Here is a 15,960-nt window from a genome sequence, read left to right on the forward strand (position 1 = left end):
CTGCCGCTCTGAAACGCCCCGGGGACCCCGGCGCTGCCGCTCTGAAACGCCCCGGGGACCCCGGCGCTGCCGCTTTGAAACGCCCCGGGGACCCCGGCGCTGCCGCTCTGAAACGCCCCGGGGACCCCGGCGCTGCCGCTCTGAAACGCCCCGGGGACCCCGGCGCTGCCGCTCTGAAACGCCCCGGGGATCCCGGCGCTGCCGCTCTGAAACGCCCCGGGGACCCCGGCGCTGCCGCTCTGAAACGCCCCGGGGACCCCGGCGCTGCCGCTCTGAAACGCCCTGGGGACCCCGGCGCTGCCGCTCTGAAACGCCCCGGGGATCCCGGCGCTGCCGCTCTGAAACGCCCCGGGGATCCCGGCGCTGCCGCTCTGAAACGCCCCGGGGACCCCGGCGCTGCCGCTCTGAAACGCCCTGGGGACCCCGGCGCTGCCGCTCTGAAACGCCCTGGGGACTCCGGCGCCGCCGCTCTGAAACGCCCTGGGGACCCCGGCGCCGCCGCTCTGAAACGCCCTGGGGACCCCGGCGCCGCCGCTCTGAAACGCCCTGGGGACCCCGGCGCCGCCGCTCTGAAACGCCCTGGGGACTCCGGCGCTGCCGCTCTGAAACGCCCTGGGGACTCCGGCGCTGCCGCTCTGAAACGCCCTGGGGAGCCCGGCGCTGCCGCTCTGAAACGCCCTGGGGACCCCGGCGCTGCCGCTCTGAAACGCCCTGGGGACTCCGGCGCTGCCGCTCTGAAACGCCCTGGGGACCCCGGCGCTGCCGCTCTGAAACGCCCTGGGGATCCCGGCGCTGCCGCTCTGAAACGCCCTGGGGACCCCGGCGCCGCCGCTCTGAAACGCCCTGGGGACCCCGGCGCTGCCGCTCTGAAACGCCCTGGGGATCCCGGCGCTGCCGCTCTGAAACGCCCTGGGGACCCCGGCGCCGCCGCTCTGAAACGCCCTGGGGACCCCGGCGCTGCCGCTCTGAAACGCCCCGGGGAGCCCGGCGCTGCCGCTCTGAAACGCCCCGGGGAGCCCGGCGCTGCCGCTCTGAAACGCCCCGGGGAGCCCGGCGCTGCCGCTCTGAAACGCCCCGGGGATCCCGGCGCTGCCGCTCTGAAACGCCCCGGGGAGCCCGGCGCTGCCGCTCTGAAACGCCCTGGGGACCCCGGCGCTGCCGCTCTGAAACGCCCTGGGGATCCCGGCGCTGCCGCTCTGAAACGCCCTGGGGACCACGGCGCTGCCGCTCTGAAACGCCCTGGGGATCCCGGCGCTGCCGCTCTGAAACGCCCTGGGGACCCCGGCGTTGCCTCTCTGAAACGCCCTGGGGACCCCGGCGCTGCCGCTCTGAAACGCCCTGGGGACCCCGGCGCTGCCGCTCTGAAACGCCCTGGGGAGCCCGGCGCTGCCGCTCTGAAACGCCCTGGGGATCCCGGCGCTGCCGCTCTGAAACGTCCTGGGGATCCCGGCGCTGCCACGTTGAAGTACCCTCCTCTGCCCCGCTCGCTGCTGCTTTCTGGTGGAGGCAGCGGGGGGTGAGTGCGCGTTTGCTTAGCCCAGTTGCCAGGTCGCTCATGCCCATACAATGGAGAGGTGGCTCCGGGGGGCTCGCCAGGCGGGGGGGCCCCATCATTTCCCCGGTTCCCCTCCTGAGGTCCAATGCCCAGCCCCTCCGTGGGCCAGCCCCGCAGGCTCTCGCTGGGGACCCCTCGGCTTCCCTGCCGCCTGGCACTAGCCCTCGGCCCCTGCGCGCCAGGAGCGCCTGCAGCGAGGCCGCCTGAGCTGGGCCCTGGGGAGACGTGTCCCCAAAAGGAGCCCTGGCACGCCCCTCCCCCCATGGCTGTGACTCTGTCAGCTGGGGGCAGCAGGGGCGGGGGGGGTGTCTGGAGCAGCCTGGCCACCAGAGCGTAGAAAGTTGCGGGTGGGGGGGACAGCCCAGAGCCCCAGACCCCCCTGTAATTCCAGTCCAGGTACCTCTCTGCTGCCTCCAGCCCCTCCACCCCCCCGCCCCCGGCCCTTTGTCCTGCAGCTGCTCCTGCCTGGCTGGCCGCCTTCCACGAGGAGCCATCCATGTCATGAGGAGCCAAATGCCCAGACAACGAGTGGCTGGTGTCTTCTTGGCTTCTCCATGGGCACAGGACTAGGTGTCAGCCACATGTGGATCTCGAGTAACCTTTACTCAACCATGCACCGCATGGGGAAACTGAGGCACACATGTATCCCTGCAAAATATTACAAACTCTTCCCATTCCATCACATAGGCGGGCCCCCAGCCGAGCTGGGGTGGCTACTTGGCCAGGCCATGTGCCTTACTCCTCAGAGCCTGGGGTGCACAGCCCCCCTCTTCCCAGGGCTCATCCAGCCTTTACCCAGCGAGGGCTGGGGAGCCTCCCTCCAGGGCTGTTGGGGTCTGGGTGTGACTCTTGGTCGCTGCCCCAGGTGTGGGTCGGGTTCTGTGTTGCTATGTGTGCTTTCTGCAGGGGCCAGCCAGCCCCACACAGGGCTGCCAACCAGCCAGGATTGCCCTGGAGGCTCCAGGAATTAGATTCATCTTTAATAACGTCATGTGATGAAATCTGCAGAAATGTGTCCAACCACCACTAGCACCCCTAGCATCATGCCCTGCCTAGCTGGGTACCTCGCAAGCACCTACGCCCTCCCCCCACTGGGGGGCAAGACCAAAGGAAACTGAGGCACACAGGAGTCCTAAAAACTAGACCCTTCAGCAGATATGCCCCCACCAAGGCAGCATGTCCCCACCATGTGTGCTACAGCTCAGCCCCTCGTGCAGTAGCTTAGCCCCTCCCCCCGACACACATGAAGTATATTCCAGCAGGACAGGTCACCCCTCCCCGTGTGGTGCATCCCAGCAGGACCGGTCACCCCTCCCCGTGTGGTGCATCCCAGCAGGACCGGTCACCCCTCCCCGTGTGGTGCATCCCAGCAGGACCGGTCACCCCTCCCCGTGTGGTGCATCCCAGCAGGACCGGTCACCCCTCCCCGTGTGGTGCATCCCAGCAGGACAGGTCACCCCTCCCCGTGTGGTGCATCCCAGCAGGACCGGTCAGCCCTCCCCGTGTGGTGCATCCCAGCAGGGCCGGTCAGCCCTCCCCGTGTGGTGCATCCCAGCAGGGCCGGTCAGCCCTCCCCGTGTGGTGCATCCCAGCAGGGCCGGTCAGCCCTCCCCGTGTGGTGCATCCCAGCAGGGCCTGTCAGCCCTCCCCGTGTGGTGCATCCCAGCAGGGCCAGTCAGCCCTCCCCGTGTGGTGCATCCCAGCAGGACCGGTCACCCCTCCCCGTGTGGTGCATCCCAGCAGGACAGGTCACCCCCTATTGACCCGACCCGGCACTAGAACCCACGACCATGGGCTGCACCTCCGGTGGCAGGGGTCCCCGTGGCTGCTCCCAGCTCCCTGCCAGTGCCCATCCTGGGGCTGCCCAGATGCCGTCCCCTGAGCCTCTTCCTCTTCCAGCACCGGCTCTGCCGGGCGCAGCCGGGGAGACAGGCCCCAGCCCCACCTGCCCAGCATCGCACCAGCCTGTGCCAGAGGGCGTGTGCCCCCCTTCCAGCACTGACCTGGGCACGGCCGGGGGGAGCCCCTCCCCACAGCTGCACCCTGGGCTGGGCCGGGCAGCATGGCCAGCAGCTCTTGAGCTGTGGGCAGACAGGCTAGAACAAGCCTTTCGGCAGCCGTCTGACAGGCACCACCGGGAGCAGGGCTGGAGCCCTGGCTGGACAGCAGGGGCAGCTCCCAGCTACCCCAAACCCAGCTTCTCCCAGCAGGGGGCGCTGTGCAGGGAGGGGCAGGATCACTGCTGGTGGGGGGAGTCCCAGCTACTCCAGCCCAGCCTCTCCCAGCAGGGGGCGCTGTGCAGGGTAGGGCAAGATCACTGCAGGGGAGGGGAGGGGAGGTCCCAGCTACCCCAAACCCAGCTCTCTCAGGGGGAGGGGCTGTTAGTGAGCCTGTGGCATTACTCATCACCCCGCCTCCCAGCTCCCACACGACAGAGGGTCTGGCTCAGCTGAACGCCAGGGGGCTTTTATTGAGGGGCTCCCCTCACAAACCCAGGGGCGTGTGGCAGGGACCACGGGGGGGGGGAGAAGAGGGGGCTGCAGCCTGCAAGGGGCCCTGGGCCATTAGTCCCCTCCCCCCCGCCCACACTCCGGCCCCCGGGGGGACATGGCTGCCCCGCAGGAGGCCGGGCTGGTCCGTGGATCGCCCCAGCAGTGCAGGGGATAGTCAAGGGCAGAGGCAGCTCCCGGCCCAGGAGAATGGGGTGCAGCCCCCCTGCTGCCCCTCCCAGCGCTGTTTGCCCCGCACAGCAGTGGCAGGCTGGGCAGCCCGGAGTGGGGGCAGCCCCTTGGTGTAGTGGCCCACGTCCCCAGCGGCGCTCCCTGGGGGGCCGGCCCGCATGGCGGGGGTGGGCCACCACTCCGAGGGGGCACGTTGCTTGTGGGTCCGGAGAGGGCAGGTCCTGCTGGTGGGTTGATGCCCGGGGCCGGGGGTGTCACCTGGGGAGGGGGAGCTCAGCCTCGGCTGCAACAAGGGGCCTGGGAGGGCAGCCAAGAGCTGCGGGTGCTGGTGCCGGCCCCTGGGGGCTGGTGGACACAGCAGGCCTCCAGCAGGAAGCTGGCACCTTACCCCGGGGGGCCTGGCCTGAGCTCAGCGGAGGGGAGCCCCTGGAATCACCCCGTCATGGGGACACAGGGCCAGGCCCTTGCACCCACCCCTGGCTGCTGGAACTGGCCGGGGGCAGGTGCTCGGCTCCCTCGGCAGCAGAGGCGCCCGGGGAATGGCTGGCAGGGGGGTGACAGGGCAGTGGGGGGCAGAGTACGGAGGGGAAGGGGGGTGACTGGAGGCTGCACTCCTGCTGCGGGGTCCTTGCTGATCACAGGGGGGGGGCGTAGCTCAGGCGGGTCTCTTCCCCCTCCAGCAGCTTCCTGCAAGACAGCCCAAGGGGAGAACGCAGCTCAGCCCTCCGCCCACACAGGAGCCCCGCCAGCCCCCGCCCCACACCGCCCAGCTCGGACCGTGCACAGCAGGCAGAGGCCAGGCAAACAAGGGGGGGTCCCCGTCCTGCCAGGCAGCTCCAGCTCTATCCAGCAGGGGGCAGGCGTCACTTGGGCCCAGGGCAGCTGGCAGACCTGTAGGACAGATCGCTGCCCCCCGGGGGCCACACGGGGCTGGGGCTTCCCCCCCATTTGTGGCTGAGCTAGTGGTGCTGCAGCCAGACGCACGGGGCCCTCGGGCCCTCCCCGTCAGCGCTGGCAGGGGCGGACATCGCAAGGGGGCACCGTGCTGGGCCGGGCCCGACCCGGGAGTCCCGGCGCAGCCCCTCCTGCAGCTCGCCTGCTGGGGACAGCCACGTGCCCGTGGGGTGCAGCACCTGTAGGCAGCAATCTCCATGTCCAGCGCCATCTTGACGTTGAGCAGGTCCTGGTACTCGCGCAGGTACCGCGCCATCTCCTGCTTGGCCTCCCGGATCTCCTGCTCCAGCTGGGCCACCCGCTCCTGCCAGGGAGAGACCCAGCCCCTCAGCGCCACGTCCGAGCCCAGGGCACGGTGCACCCCAGGGGGCTCCCCGCCCCACCAGCCAGCGGGTCTCTGCCTCCCCAGGGCCGCACTTCACCTCTGCTCCCGCCAGGCGGGTATTAGTGGGCTCCAGCCACATCCTACACCCTGCCCGGGCCCCCCATGGCCCCCAGCAATGCTCCCTCTGAGCTGCTCCGTCCATGTGCGGAATAAATGCTGTTCTGCGCATGTGCAGAGATGCACCCCATAGAAACACAGGCTGCCGGCTGTGGGCGCTCCGTGAATCTCTCCTGGTGCCCGGTTACCAGGACCCCTGCTCCCCAGCCCAGGCACCAGGCACCTCCCCGGGGCGCACGCAGCACCTGTGCTCTGCCCTGGCCCCTGTGCAGCGCCCCGAGCGAGCTGGGAAATAGGACATGCCGCGTGCGCCGCGGGTACCGCCCTGGGAACGGCCCCTTGCAGCGGGCTGGGACACCCTCCCCCGGCCCCGGGGGGTGCTTGCTCCCAGCGCCCCCCAAACAGCCCAGCCGATGGCTCTGCTCCCCGGCCCGGAGCTGCCCTCTCCCGGGCCTGCAGGACAAGTTCCAGGCTCCCTGTTGCGACTGGTGGCCCTTGGCGCTGTCTGGGCACGTCACGGGCAGACACGGGCAGCCCTGCCTCACCTGGCAAGCGACCACCTCGCTGCTCTGCTGCTCCTCCGCGCTCTCCAGCTGCCTGCTGAGCGAGTCGATGGCGCCGCGCAGGGCCTCCACCTCGGCCGAGCGGGACTGCAGCAGGCGCCGGTACTCGGCCGTCTCCTCCCGCATGGCCCGCACCGCCTCGCTGTTCCTGCTCGCCAGCTCGGCCACCGAGGCGAACCTGCTGCGGTACCAGTCCTCCGCCGCCTGCATGTTCCTGCCGGCCAGCGTCTCGTACTGCGCCCGGATCTCCCGCAGCGCCGCCGCCAGGTCGGGCTGGGCTCCCGCCAGGCTCCCCTCCGGCGGCAGGCCGGCAGCCTCCGCCTGGGCCGCCAGCTCCGCGCGCTCCTGGCCGAAGAGCTTGCGGAGGAAGGCGAGCTCCCCCAGCAGGGAGCCGATGCTGCCCTGCACGTCGCTGTTGGCGAGGGCGGCCTGGCCGGCCTCCTCCCGCACCTTCCGCAGCGTCTCCTCGGCTTGCAGCCGCCGCCGGGCCTCCTCCTCGTACCGCGCCTGCAGCTGGCTGCGGGCCTGGCGCTGCCGGTCCCGGCTGGCCTCCAGGCGCAGCTTCTCGCTCGCCTCCGCCTCCAGCAGGCCCCGCAGGCCGCGCAGCTCCTGCCGGTAGAGCAGCTGCAGGCGCGGGGGGTCCTGCTTCTGCCGCAGCAGCTCCAGCTCCGCCAGCAGCACCTTGTTCTGCTGCTCCAGGCCGCGCACCTTCTCGATGTAGCCGGCGAAGCGGTCGTTCAGCTCCCCCAGCTGCTCCTTCTCCTGGGCCCGCAGGCCCAGCAGCTCCGTGTTCAGGCTGCTCACCCGGGACAGGTCCAGCTTCTCCAGGGTGGTCAGGCGCCCCGAGCGCCGGGTGGGGGCCCGCGCCGGGCGGTGCAGGCCATACAGGGAGGAGGAGACGGTGGACTTGGTGGAGCGGACGCTCCGGTACTCCTGCCACGGCCTGCTGGAGCCAAAGGGCTCGGAGCTCATCTTGGCCAAGCGGGTCCCAAACCCTGGGGTGAGCAGGGTGGACTGGAGCAGAGGCGGGGGGAAGGGTAGAGCCAGCAGCTGCGGGGGGGAGCAGGGGGGAGCAAAGCCAGCGGGGGGGGAGCAAAGCCAGCAGGGGGAGCAGAGCCAGCGGGGGGGGGGGGAGCAGAGCCAGTAGCTACAGCACAAGCCTCCGCTCTGCACCAATGTCAAAATGCTGCAGTGTCCCCGCTTTTATATAGCGCCTCCCCCGCCCCCCCCCCGGCTCCGCCGCGCCGGCCAATCCGAGCGCGCTGCGGCGGCAGCAGGAGCAGGTCGCTGGGTCTCGCAGCAGCCGGCAGCGAACGGGCTGCACGCTGGGGCCGCCCCCGGTGGGGCGGGGTGCGCTGTCCGGCCCCGGGACGGCGCCGCGGCCCCCGCATGCTCCGTGTCCCCGTAGCTGCTCCCCCGGACTCTGCAGCTGCTGCGCAGTCAGGAGCCCTGTCGGGGGCTCCCGGCTACTGCAGCCCCGGCCTCGCCCGGCAGGGGGCGCTGCGGGCGGGGCTCACGGCTACTGCAATCCTGGCCTCGCCCGGCAGGGGGCGCTGCGGGCGGGGCTCACGGCTACTGCAATCCTGGCCTCGCCCGGCAGGGGGCGCTGCGGGCGGGGCTCACGGCTACTGCAGCCCCGGCCTCGCCCGGCAGGGGGCGCTGCGGGCGGGGCTCACGGCTACTGCAATCCTGGCCTCGCCCGGCAGGGGGCGCTGCGGGCGGGGCTCCCGGCTACTGCAGCCCCGGCCTCGCCCGGCAGGGGTCCGACATCCAAACCTCACTGTCCCCAGCCCCTCACCCCCAGCACAACCCGGTCCCCAAAGCTCTGTCCCCAGCGCCTAACCCATAGGCTAGTGTTGCCAGATGGTGTCAACAAAAATACCAGTCACACTTGACATCACATCACAATCTCACCAAACCGAGTGATGGGGCAACAAACTGGCAAATGCAATGTAATGTGGCGAAGTGTAAAGCAATGCACATCGGGAACAACCCCAGCTATACTATGATGGGGGCTAATTTAGCTACAACTAATCAGGAAAGAGACCTTGGAGTTATGTGGACAGTTCTCTGCAAATATCCAGGCAGAGTGCAGCGGCGGTGAAAAAAGCAAATAGGATGTTAGGAACTATTTAAACAGGGATAGAAAATAAGACCCAGAATATCTTACTGCCCCTGTATAAAACTATGGGACGCCCACATCTGGAATACTGTGTACAGATGTGGTCTCCTCACCTCCAAAAAGATATTTTGGCCTTGGAAAGGGTTCAGAAAAGGGCAACTAAAATGATTAGGGGTTTGGAACGGGTCCCATATGAGGAGAGGCTAAAGCAGTGGTCTCCAACCTTTTTACCCCCAAGATCACTTTTTAAATGACAGACCAAGCCAAGATCTACTGCCCCGCCCCTTCCTTGAAGCCCCGCCCCTTCCTTGAAGCCCCGCCCCTACCTTGAAGCCCCGCCCCTACCTTGAAGCCCCGCCCCACCTTGAAGCCCCGCCCTCTCTATTCTCCACCTCTCCATCACTTGCTATCCCCAATCCTTATACTGCTGCTTTTTAAAAAAGTTTTTTCCAACATTTGGAAGAGGTTTTTCAACATTTGGAAGTGGCGCTCAGCCAGGCTGCACCATGCTCCGCATGGGCTGGTGCAGAGGAGAAGCTGCCTGGCCAGCTGGCTGTGGCCTTCAGCCAGGAGGAGGCTGAACCACGCTCCAGCTGATCGGGCAGCTTCCCCTCTGCGCCTGCCCACGTGGAGCTTGGTGCACCCTGGCTGAGCGCCATGGGCAGCTGGCCGGGAAGCCGCTTCTCTTCGCTCCCGCCCAGCTGCCCTGCACTCAGCCTGGGAAGCTTGCTCCAGCAGAGCCGGAGCTAGACGCAGCCTCCCTGGGCTGAGCGCAGGGCAGCCGGGCTGGAGGGAAGAGAAGTGGCTGCCCGGCCAGCTGGCCATGGCGCTCAGCCAGGGTGCACCAAGCTCCACGTGGGCAGGCGCAGAGGAGAAGCCGCCGATCAGCTGGAGCGTGGGGCAGCCTCTTTCAGTTGAAAGCCACAGTCAGCTGGCTGGGGTGTTTCAGCCCTCCCCATCTCCCAGCTCCCACCATTCCTTGTAGCTACACACCTGTGTTGTTGCTCGGTGAGTAGCTGCTCCTCAAATGAGGAAATCTAATGTAAATGTCCTGCACAGGCGCGCAGTTCAGAGAGGGCTCAAGAGCTGCTCTTAGAGCCCCTGAGATCTACCGGTAGATCGCGATCTACTGGTTGGTGACCATGGGGCTAAAGCGACTGGGACTTTTCAGTTTAGAAAAGAGGAGCCTGAGGGGGGATATAATAGAGGTCTATAAAATCATGAGTGGTGTGGAGAGGGTGAATAAAGAAAAGTTATTTACTTGTTCCCATAATATAAGGACTAGAGGACACCAAATGAAATTAATGGGTAGCAGGTTTAAAACTAATAAAAGAAAGTTCTTCACACAGCGTGTAGTCAACCTGTGGAACTCCTTGCCAGAGGAGGCTGTGAAGGCTAGGACTGTATCAGAGTTTAAAAAAGAGCTAGATAATTTCATGGAGGTTAGGTCCATAAAAGGCTATTAGCCAGGGGATAAAATGGTGTCCTTGGCCTCTGTCTGTCAGAGGCTGGAGAGGGATGGCAGGAGACAAATCGCTTGATCATTGTCTTCGGTCCACCCTCTCTGGGGTACCTGGTGCTGGCCACTGTCTGCAGACAGGATACTGGGCTGGATGGACCTTTGGTCTGACCCAGTCTGGCCGTTCTGATGTTCTTACATTACATCTTATTTAGAAAATACCGGCCAGTTCTAGTTTCTCAATTTGTTTCCTGAACAGAAAGCTCAAATACTGGACTGTCCGGTTCAAAACCGGACACCTGGCAACCCTCCCTCAGCACACCCTGACCCCCAAAACGCTGTCCCAGCCCCTAACCCCCAGCACACCCTGACCCCCAAAACGCTGTCTCGGCCCCTAACTCCCAGCACACCCTGACCCCCAAAACGCTGTCCCAGCCCCTAACCCCCAGCACACCCTGACCCCCAAAACGCTGTCCCGGCCCCTAACCCCCAGCACACCCTGACCCCCAAAACGCTGTCCCGGCCCCTAACCCCCAGCACACCCTGACCCCCAAAACGCTGTCCCGGCCCCTAACCCCCAGCACACCCTGACCCCCAAAACGCTGTCCCGGCCCCTAACCCCCAGCACACCCTGACCCCCAAAACGCTGTCCCGGCCCCTAACTCCCAGCACACCCTGACCCCCAAAACGCTGTCCCGGCCCCTAACCCCCAGCACACCCTGACCCCCAAAACGCTGTCCCGGCCCCTAACCCCCAGCACACCCTGACCCCCAAAACGCTGTCCCGGCCCCTAACCCTAATCCGCTCTACTCTGCACTAGTTAGGCCTCAGCTGGAGTACTGTGTCCAGTTCTGGGCGCCACATTTCAAGAAAGATGTGGAGAAATTGGAAAGGGTACAGAGAAGAGCGACAAGAATGATTAAAGGTCTAGAGAACATGACCTATGAAGCCAGGCTTCATGAACTGGGCTTGTTTAGTTTGGAAAAAAGAAGATTAAGGGGGGACATGATAGCGGTTTTCAAATATCTAAAAGGGTGTCACAAGGAGGAAGGAGAAAATTTGTTCCTCTTGGTTTCTGAGGACAGGACAAGGAGTAATGGGCTTAAAGTGCAGCAGGGGAGGTTTAGATTGGACATTAGGAAAAAATTCCTAACTGTCAGGGGGGTCAAATATTGGAATAAATTGCCAAGGGAGGTGGTGGAATCTCCCTCTCTGGAGATATTTAAGAACAGGTTAGATAGACATCTGTCAGGGATGGTGTAGACGGAGCTTGGTCCTGCCTTGAGGGCGGGGGGCTGGACTCGATGACCTCTCGAGGTCCCTTCCAGTCCTATTATTCTATGATTCTATGAACCCCCAGCACAACCTGACCCCCAAAACGCTGTCCCGGCCCCTAACTCCCAGCACACCCTGACCCCCAAAACGCTGTCCCGGCCCCTAACTCCCAGCACACCCTGACCCCCAATACGCTGTCTCGGCCCCTAACCCCCAGCACACCCTGGCGCCCAAAACGCTGTCTCGGACCCTAACCCCCAGCACACCCTGGCGCCCAAAACGCTGTCCCGGCCCCTAACCCCCAGCACTCCCTGACCCCCAATACGCTGTCTCGGCCCCTAACTCCCAGCACACCCTGGCGCCCAAAACGCTGTCCCGGCCCCTAACTCCCAGCACACCCTGACCCCCAAAACGCTGTCACGGCCCCTAACTCCCAGCACACCCTGGCGCCCAAAACGCTGTCCCGGCCCCTAACCCCCAGCACACCCTGGCGCCCAAAACGCTGTCCCGGCCCCTAACTCCCAGCACACCCTGACCCCCAAAACGCTGTCTCGGCCCCTAACTCCCAGCACACCCTGGCGTCCAAAACGTTGTCTCGGCCCCTAACTCCCAGCACACCCTGGCGCCCAAAACGCTGTCCCGGCCCCTAACCCCCAGCACACCCTGACCCCCAAAACGCTGTCCCGGCCCCTAACCCCCAGCACACCCTGACCCCCAAAACGCTGTCCCGGCCCCTAACCCCCAGCACACCCTGACCCCCAAAACGCTGTCCCGGCCCCTAACCCCCAGCACACCCTGGCGCCCAAAACGCTGTCCCGGCCCCTAACCCCCAGCACACCCTGGCGCCCAAAACGCTGTCCCGGCCCCTAACCCCCAGCACACCCTGGCGCCCAAAACGCTGTCCCGGCCCCTAACCCCCAGCACACCCTGACCCCCAAAACGCTGTCACTCTGTCCCTACTGTCCTGCGCTGCTCTCGTCTACATCCCAGGGGGTGCCTCAGTTTCCCTGGGCGCTGCACTTGTGCCCGGCTGGGGCTGGGAATGCCGGGTCGCGTCTGGCTGCGGATGGGGTAGTCGTGATGCTCGAGGAGGCTGGCACACTGAAGGCTTCTTCCGGAGGCTCGTGGGGCGCTGCAGGACCGGCCTGAGTCTGCGCCTGGGAACAGCGGGGATGGGGGATGGCCGGTCCCCCTCTGACCCTTTCTGGGATGGTAGCGTGGGCTGCCCCAAGCCCTGTGTGAGGCGCCCCTGCGAGCCGTCCAGTGGAAGCGGCTGCTCTCTGTGCTACTCAGACCCTTCCCTGCGTGACGGGGTGTGGGCAGCTGTGCCCAGGGCTCTGCACTTGTAGTGAAATGTTCTGTCTGGGGGACAGCGGCAGGCACCACCCGCCTGCAGCAAGGGCGTGGCCCGAGGAAGGGTGGGTGCTGCACGGAGCACGGCTCTGGGGTGCCAGTGGGCACCTGAGATGCTCACAAGGGCCCCTGCCTGGGAAGGACCCACCTGGTATCCCGGCCTAAAAAGGCCAGAAACTGGATTGTGGGTCATGGGACCAGCTCCAGCCTGGACGGCGCTCGGGCGGGGGAGGAAAGGGTCCGGAGGCGCCTCCGGCTGCTCTGCAGCCCACTCCTGCCTGCGGAAGCCCCTGGCTAGGGACGCAGGGCCCGGCAGGACTCGTGGGCCGGCCTGGCCCGGGTCGGGCTCCGGAGACTGTGAGGCCAGGGAGTTGGGAGGCTGTCTCCTCTAGTGGTCGGGCATTCACTAGTGGCTGTGCGTGGGCTGAGGCTGACCCCTACTGGCCACTGTCTGTAAGCGCGGCCCAGCAGGGGGTCGCCCAGAGGGCCCTCATGTCCTGCAGACAATGGCCCAACTGGTTCTCACCTGAGCAGGGAAGGGGTCTGAACAAAGGGAGGGGCAGGGAGAGGGTGGGGAAGCATGGAGGAAGCAGACTAAGGAGTGCAGGGGGCTCAGGGGCCTGTGAACCCCTCCCCCAGGGAACTAGGGCTGTAGGCCTGGCCTCCTCTGCCTGTATCGGGCCTACGCTGGGCTGTGTCTCGGAGCAGCAATCAACCCTCTCGATTGCACTGGCTGGCGGCGTCTGCAGAGGGGGAGCAGGGTCGGGGGCTCCCCGACGCGCCGGCACAGGGGTGTCAGGGGTGGGGTGCACTGCACCCGTGGTTCGAGCTCCCAGCAGCCAGGAACGAGGAGCAGTAGAGGAAGGGGCTTAGGGCCAGGCGTGCTGGAGGCAGAGCGAAGCGATTCCTGGGAGTCGTGGGGCGCTGCAGCACTCGGGCGGTGAGTCTGCACCCCGGGGACCGGCGGGGAGATGCCTGCGCCCAGAGGGCAGAGCTGGTGGGGCTGTGCAGAGGGAGGGGCCTGCCCGTGGGGAAAGCAACCAAGGCCCAGCTGAGTGCCCGGCTGGAAGAGAATGACCCGTCCAGGGGCCTGGATCCTGTCCCAGCGGGGAGCAGCCAGACGCCCCCTGGGAGTGTCTCAGGCTCTCAGACCGGAGGGGGGACTGGAGCCCCCAGAGAGACGCGGTGCCCGCCAGGCCACGCTCTGCCAGCTGCGTTTTGTCCAGAGCAGGGTCCAGCCTGGCAGAGCTACGGCAGCTGGAGATCGAGCTGCAGCTACAGGAATCAGAGGACCGTAAGGAGGAGCGCCAGGACCGAGAGAGGCAGCGGCAGCATGAACTGGCCATGGCGGAGCGGAGGAGCCGAGGGGCCCCGGCTGTGGTGAGTGGGGAGGGCCCCAGGGGGCCCGGGGCGGCCAGACGCTTGGAGAAGCTCGTGTTGGCCCAGTGTAAGGACGTGGGGGACATGGACGGGTCCTCAGCTCCTCTGAGCGGGCCTGTGAACTGCACCATCCCCCAGCTGGCCGGCTGCAGCAGCTCCCCCCCTTGCTGGGTCAGGAGGCCGCAGGGGGCTCAACCAGCTGGAGGATCTGCAGCCGGGTGACTATGAACGGGTCACAGGGGCCCTGCTGCACAAGTCCGGGCTGACCCCCGAGACGTTCAGGAAGAAGTTCCGGGGGGTGCAGAAGGAGCCACGGGAGACCTGTGTGGATCTGGCTCCCGCCTGGCGCAATCCTGCCACAAGTGGGAGCTCGGGGTCAGAGCCAGACCGCAGAGGAGCTGCTTAAGCTGATGATGCTGGAGCCGTTCTATGGAGCGTGTCTGCCCAGCCTGAGGCTCTGGCTCAAGGACCGGAGGCCAGAGAACCCCCCGGAGGCTGGGAAGCTGGTGGACGAGTTCACGGGCAGCCGGTCCGGGTGTGAACGGGAATCCCGGAGAGGGAGGGAATCGCGCAGAGACCGGTTCTTGGCTGAGCCACAGAGTCACCTACACAGCGAGCCCAAGACACAAGGACCAGCCACCTGCGCCCCAGAGAGACAGGCAGGGCCCGGGCGGAGCCAGCCACCTGCCATCGCTGCGGGCGAAGGGGCCACAAGAGGGCTCAGTGCACCAGGCCCCAGGACAGGTCCCAAGACCAGCGACTTTCGGGGCTTAACTGGCTGGGGCTGGGGGAAGGGCAGGCTGCCCAGAGGAGGGGCCGGCAGGCAAACCCCAGCTCAGGGTGGGGGGAGGATGCTCAGTGCCCCTCCCCTGGGAGGTCTGACCCTCGGGAGGTGGATTTCTCCGTGTACCGGGCGGGGGCGGGGTGGCCCCGGCAGGGCGAGAGCCTCGGGCCCCTGCAGGTGGGTGGCAGGGCGGGGACGGGCCACTGGGACACGGGGCGGAGGTGACGCTGGCCCGGCCCGAGGTCGTAGCCCCAGACCACATGGTGCCCAACACTCGGCTGACCCTGAGGGGCATGGACGGGAGCCGTTTAAGGATATAGTGGGGCCTATCGGCCGGGCGACCTGGACGGGGAACAAATGCACCCTGGTGTCCGTGGATTTCGCTACCCACTGCCCCGGGGCCGTGGCTCTGCCCTCTAGCCAGGCAGACACGGGGGCAGACGCTGGCCCTTTTCAGCAGGGTGGGTTCCCCCAGGAGTCCTCAGGGAGCAGGGACCCCACTTCATGTTGTGGGAGGAGCACGGGGCCCGGCTCGCCTGGACCCCAGCGCTTGGCTCCCGGTCCAGCGGCTGGTGGGAGGTTCCAGGGGACCCTGAAGCCGATGCTGGAGGCCTTTATGCACCGGCACCCGCAGGACTGGGACGAATACCTGCCCCCCTGCTGTCTGCACAGGGGGAGGCTCCCCGAGGGTCTGCCAGGCTCTCCCCGACGGAGCCAGGGTGCGGAAGAGGGGAGCCCCCCTGGGCTTGCTGAGGGAGTTATGGGAGGGGGAGGCCCCCCCGAATGGAGAGTCGGGGTGGAGGGCTTTCCGGGAAAGGCTCGCTGAGCTCGTGGGCCCGGCCAGGGAGACCCAGGGCAGAGCCCGAGGGAAGCGGAAGGGCTGGTCCGATCGCAGAGAGCGGGCCCGCGCCAGCCCCCCAAAGTCATGCAGCAGCCGCATGGGGCAGAGCCGGCTCCTGCAGGACAGCGCCGTGGCCGGCCCAAGCCCAGGGGAGCCGATGGCACAGCCGCTGTTCCCCAGGCCACAGGCGGACTGAGCCCGCTCCGTTCACTCTTGGAGGGGGGGAGATGTGACGCTGGGGCTGGGCTGGGGGCGACCCCTACTGGCCCGTGTCTGTAGCACTGCCCCTGGGGGGGTCCCTGAGCACCAGCTTCTGGACAATGACCAGGCAATGTTGCTCAGCTGGCTAGGGGGAGGGGTGTGGCCAAAGGGAGGGGGCTACCTGGGGGACTTGTGGGCTGCAGTTTTGAGAGGGGGAAGTCTTGGCTGGGCAAACATGGAGAGAAGAGACTGAGCTGAGTACGGGGGGGGGTCCAGGGGCCTGTGCACCCGCCCCAAGGGCTCTGAGGCTGCCTGCCCCTCACTCCGATGTGCACATCGAACCCGGGCTG

At 66.7% G+C, this 15,960-nt stretch overlaps 1 protein-coding gene across 1 annotated transcript; it reads right to left on the bottom strand.

Moving 5' to 3' along the window:
* Positions 1 to 4,005: 4,005 nt before the first annotated feature.
* LOC142825974 (neurofilament light polypeptide-like) lies at positions 4,006 to 7,293 on the bottom strand. The gene is made up of 3 exons (XM_075918330.1): positions 6,178 to 7,293; positions 5,370 to 5,494; positions 4,006 to 4,923 (listed from the first exon to the last, which is right to left on the bottom strand). The coding sequence occupies exons 1-3, from the start codon at positions 7,165 to 7,167 to the stop codon at positions 4,872 to 4,874; spliced, it is 1,167 nt and encodes a 388-aa protein (XP_075774445.1). The 5' UTR covers positions 7,168 to 7,293; the 3' UTR covers positions 4,006 to 4,871.
* Between the last annotated feature and the right edge of the window lie 8,667 nt (positions 7,294 to 15,960).

The sequence above is a fragment of the Pelodiscus sinensis genome, unplaced genomic scaffold (assembly GCF_049634645.1).
Source record: "Pelodiscus sinensis isolate JC-2024 unplaced genomic scaffold, ASM4963464v1 ctg174, whole genome shotgun sequence".
Classification (NCBI taxonomy): domain Eukaryota; kingdom Metazoa; phylum Chordata; order Testudines; family Trionychidae; genus Pelodiscus; species Pelodiscus sinensis.

What these genes read in the sequence shown, in the direction of transcription:
- LOC142825974 (XM_075918330.1), bottom strand. Translation starts at nt 7,167, where the DNA reads ATGAGCTCCGAGCCCTTTGGCTCCAGCAGGCCGTGGCAGGAGTACCGG. An exon ending in GCGAGGTGGTCGCTTGCCAG is followed by an intron (nt 5,495 to 6,177) that starts GTGAGGCAGGGC and finishes TCTCCCTGGCAG; the next exon opens with GAGCGGGTGGCCCAGCTGGA. An exon ending in ATGGAGATTGCTGCCTACAG is followed by an intron (nt 4,924 to 5,369) that starts GTGCTGCACCCC and finishes GCTGTCTTGCAG; the next exon opens with GAAGCTGCTGGAGGGGGAAG.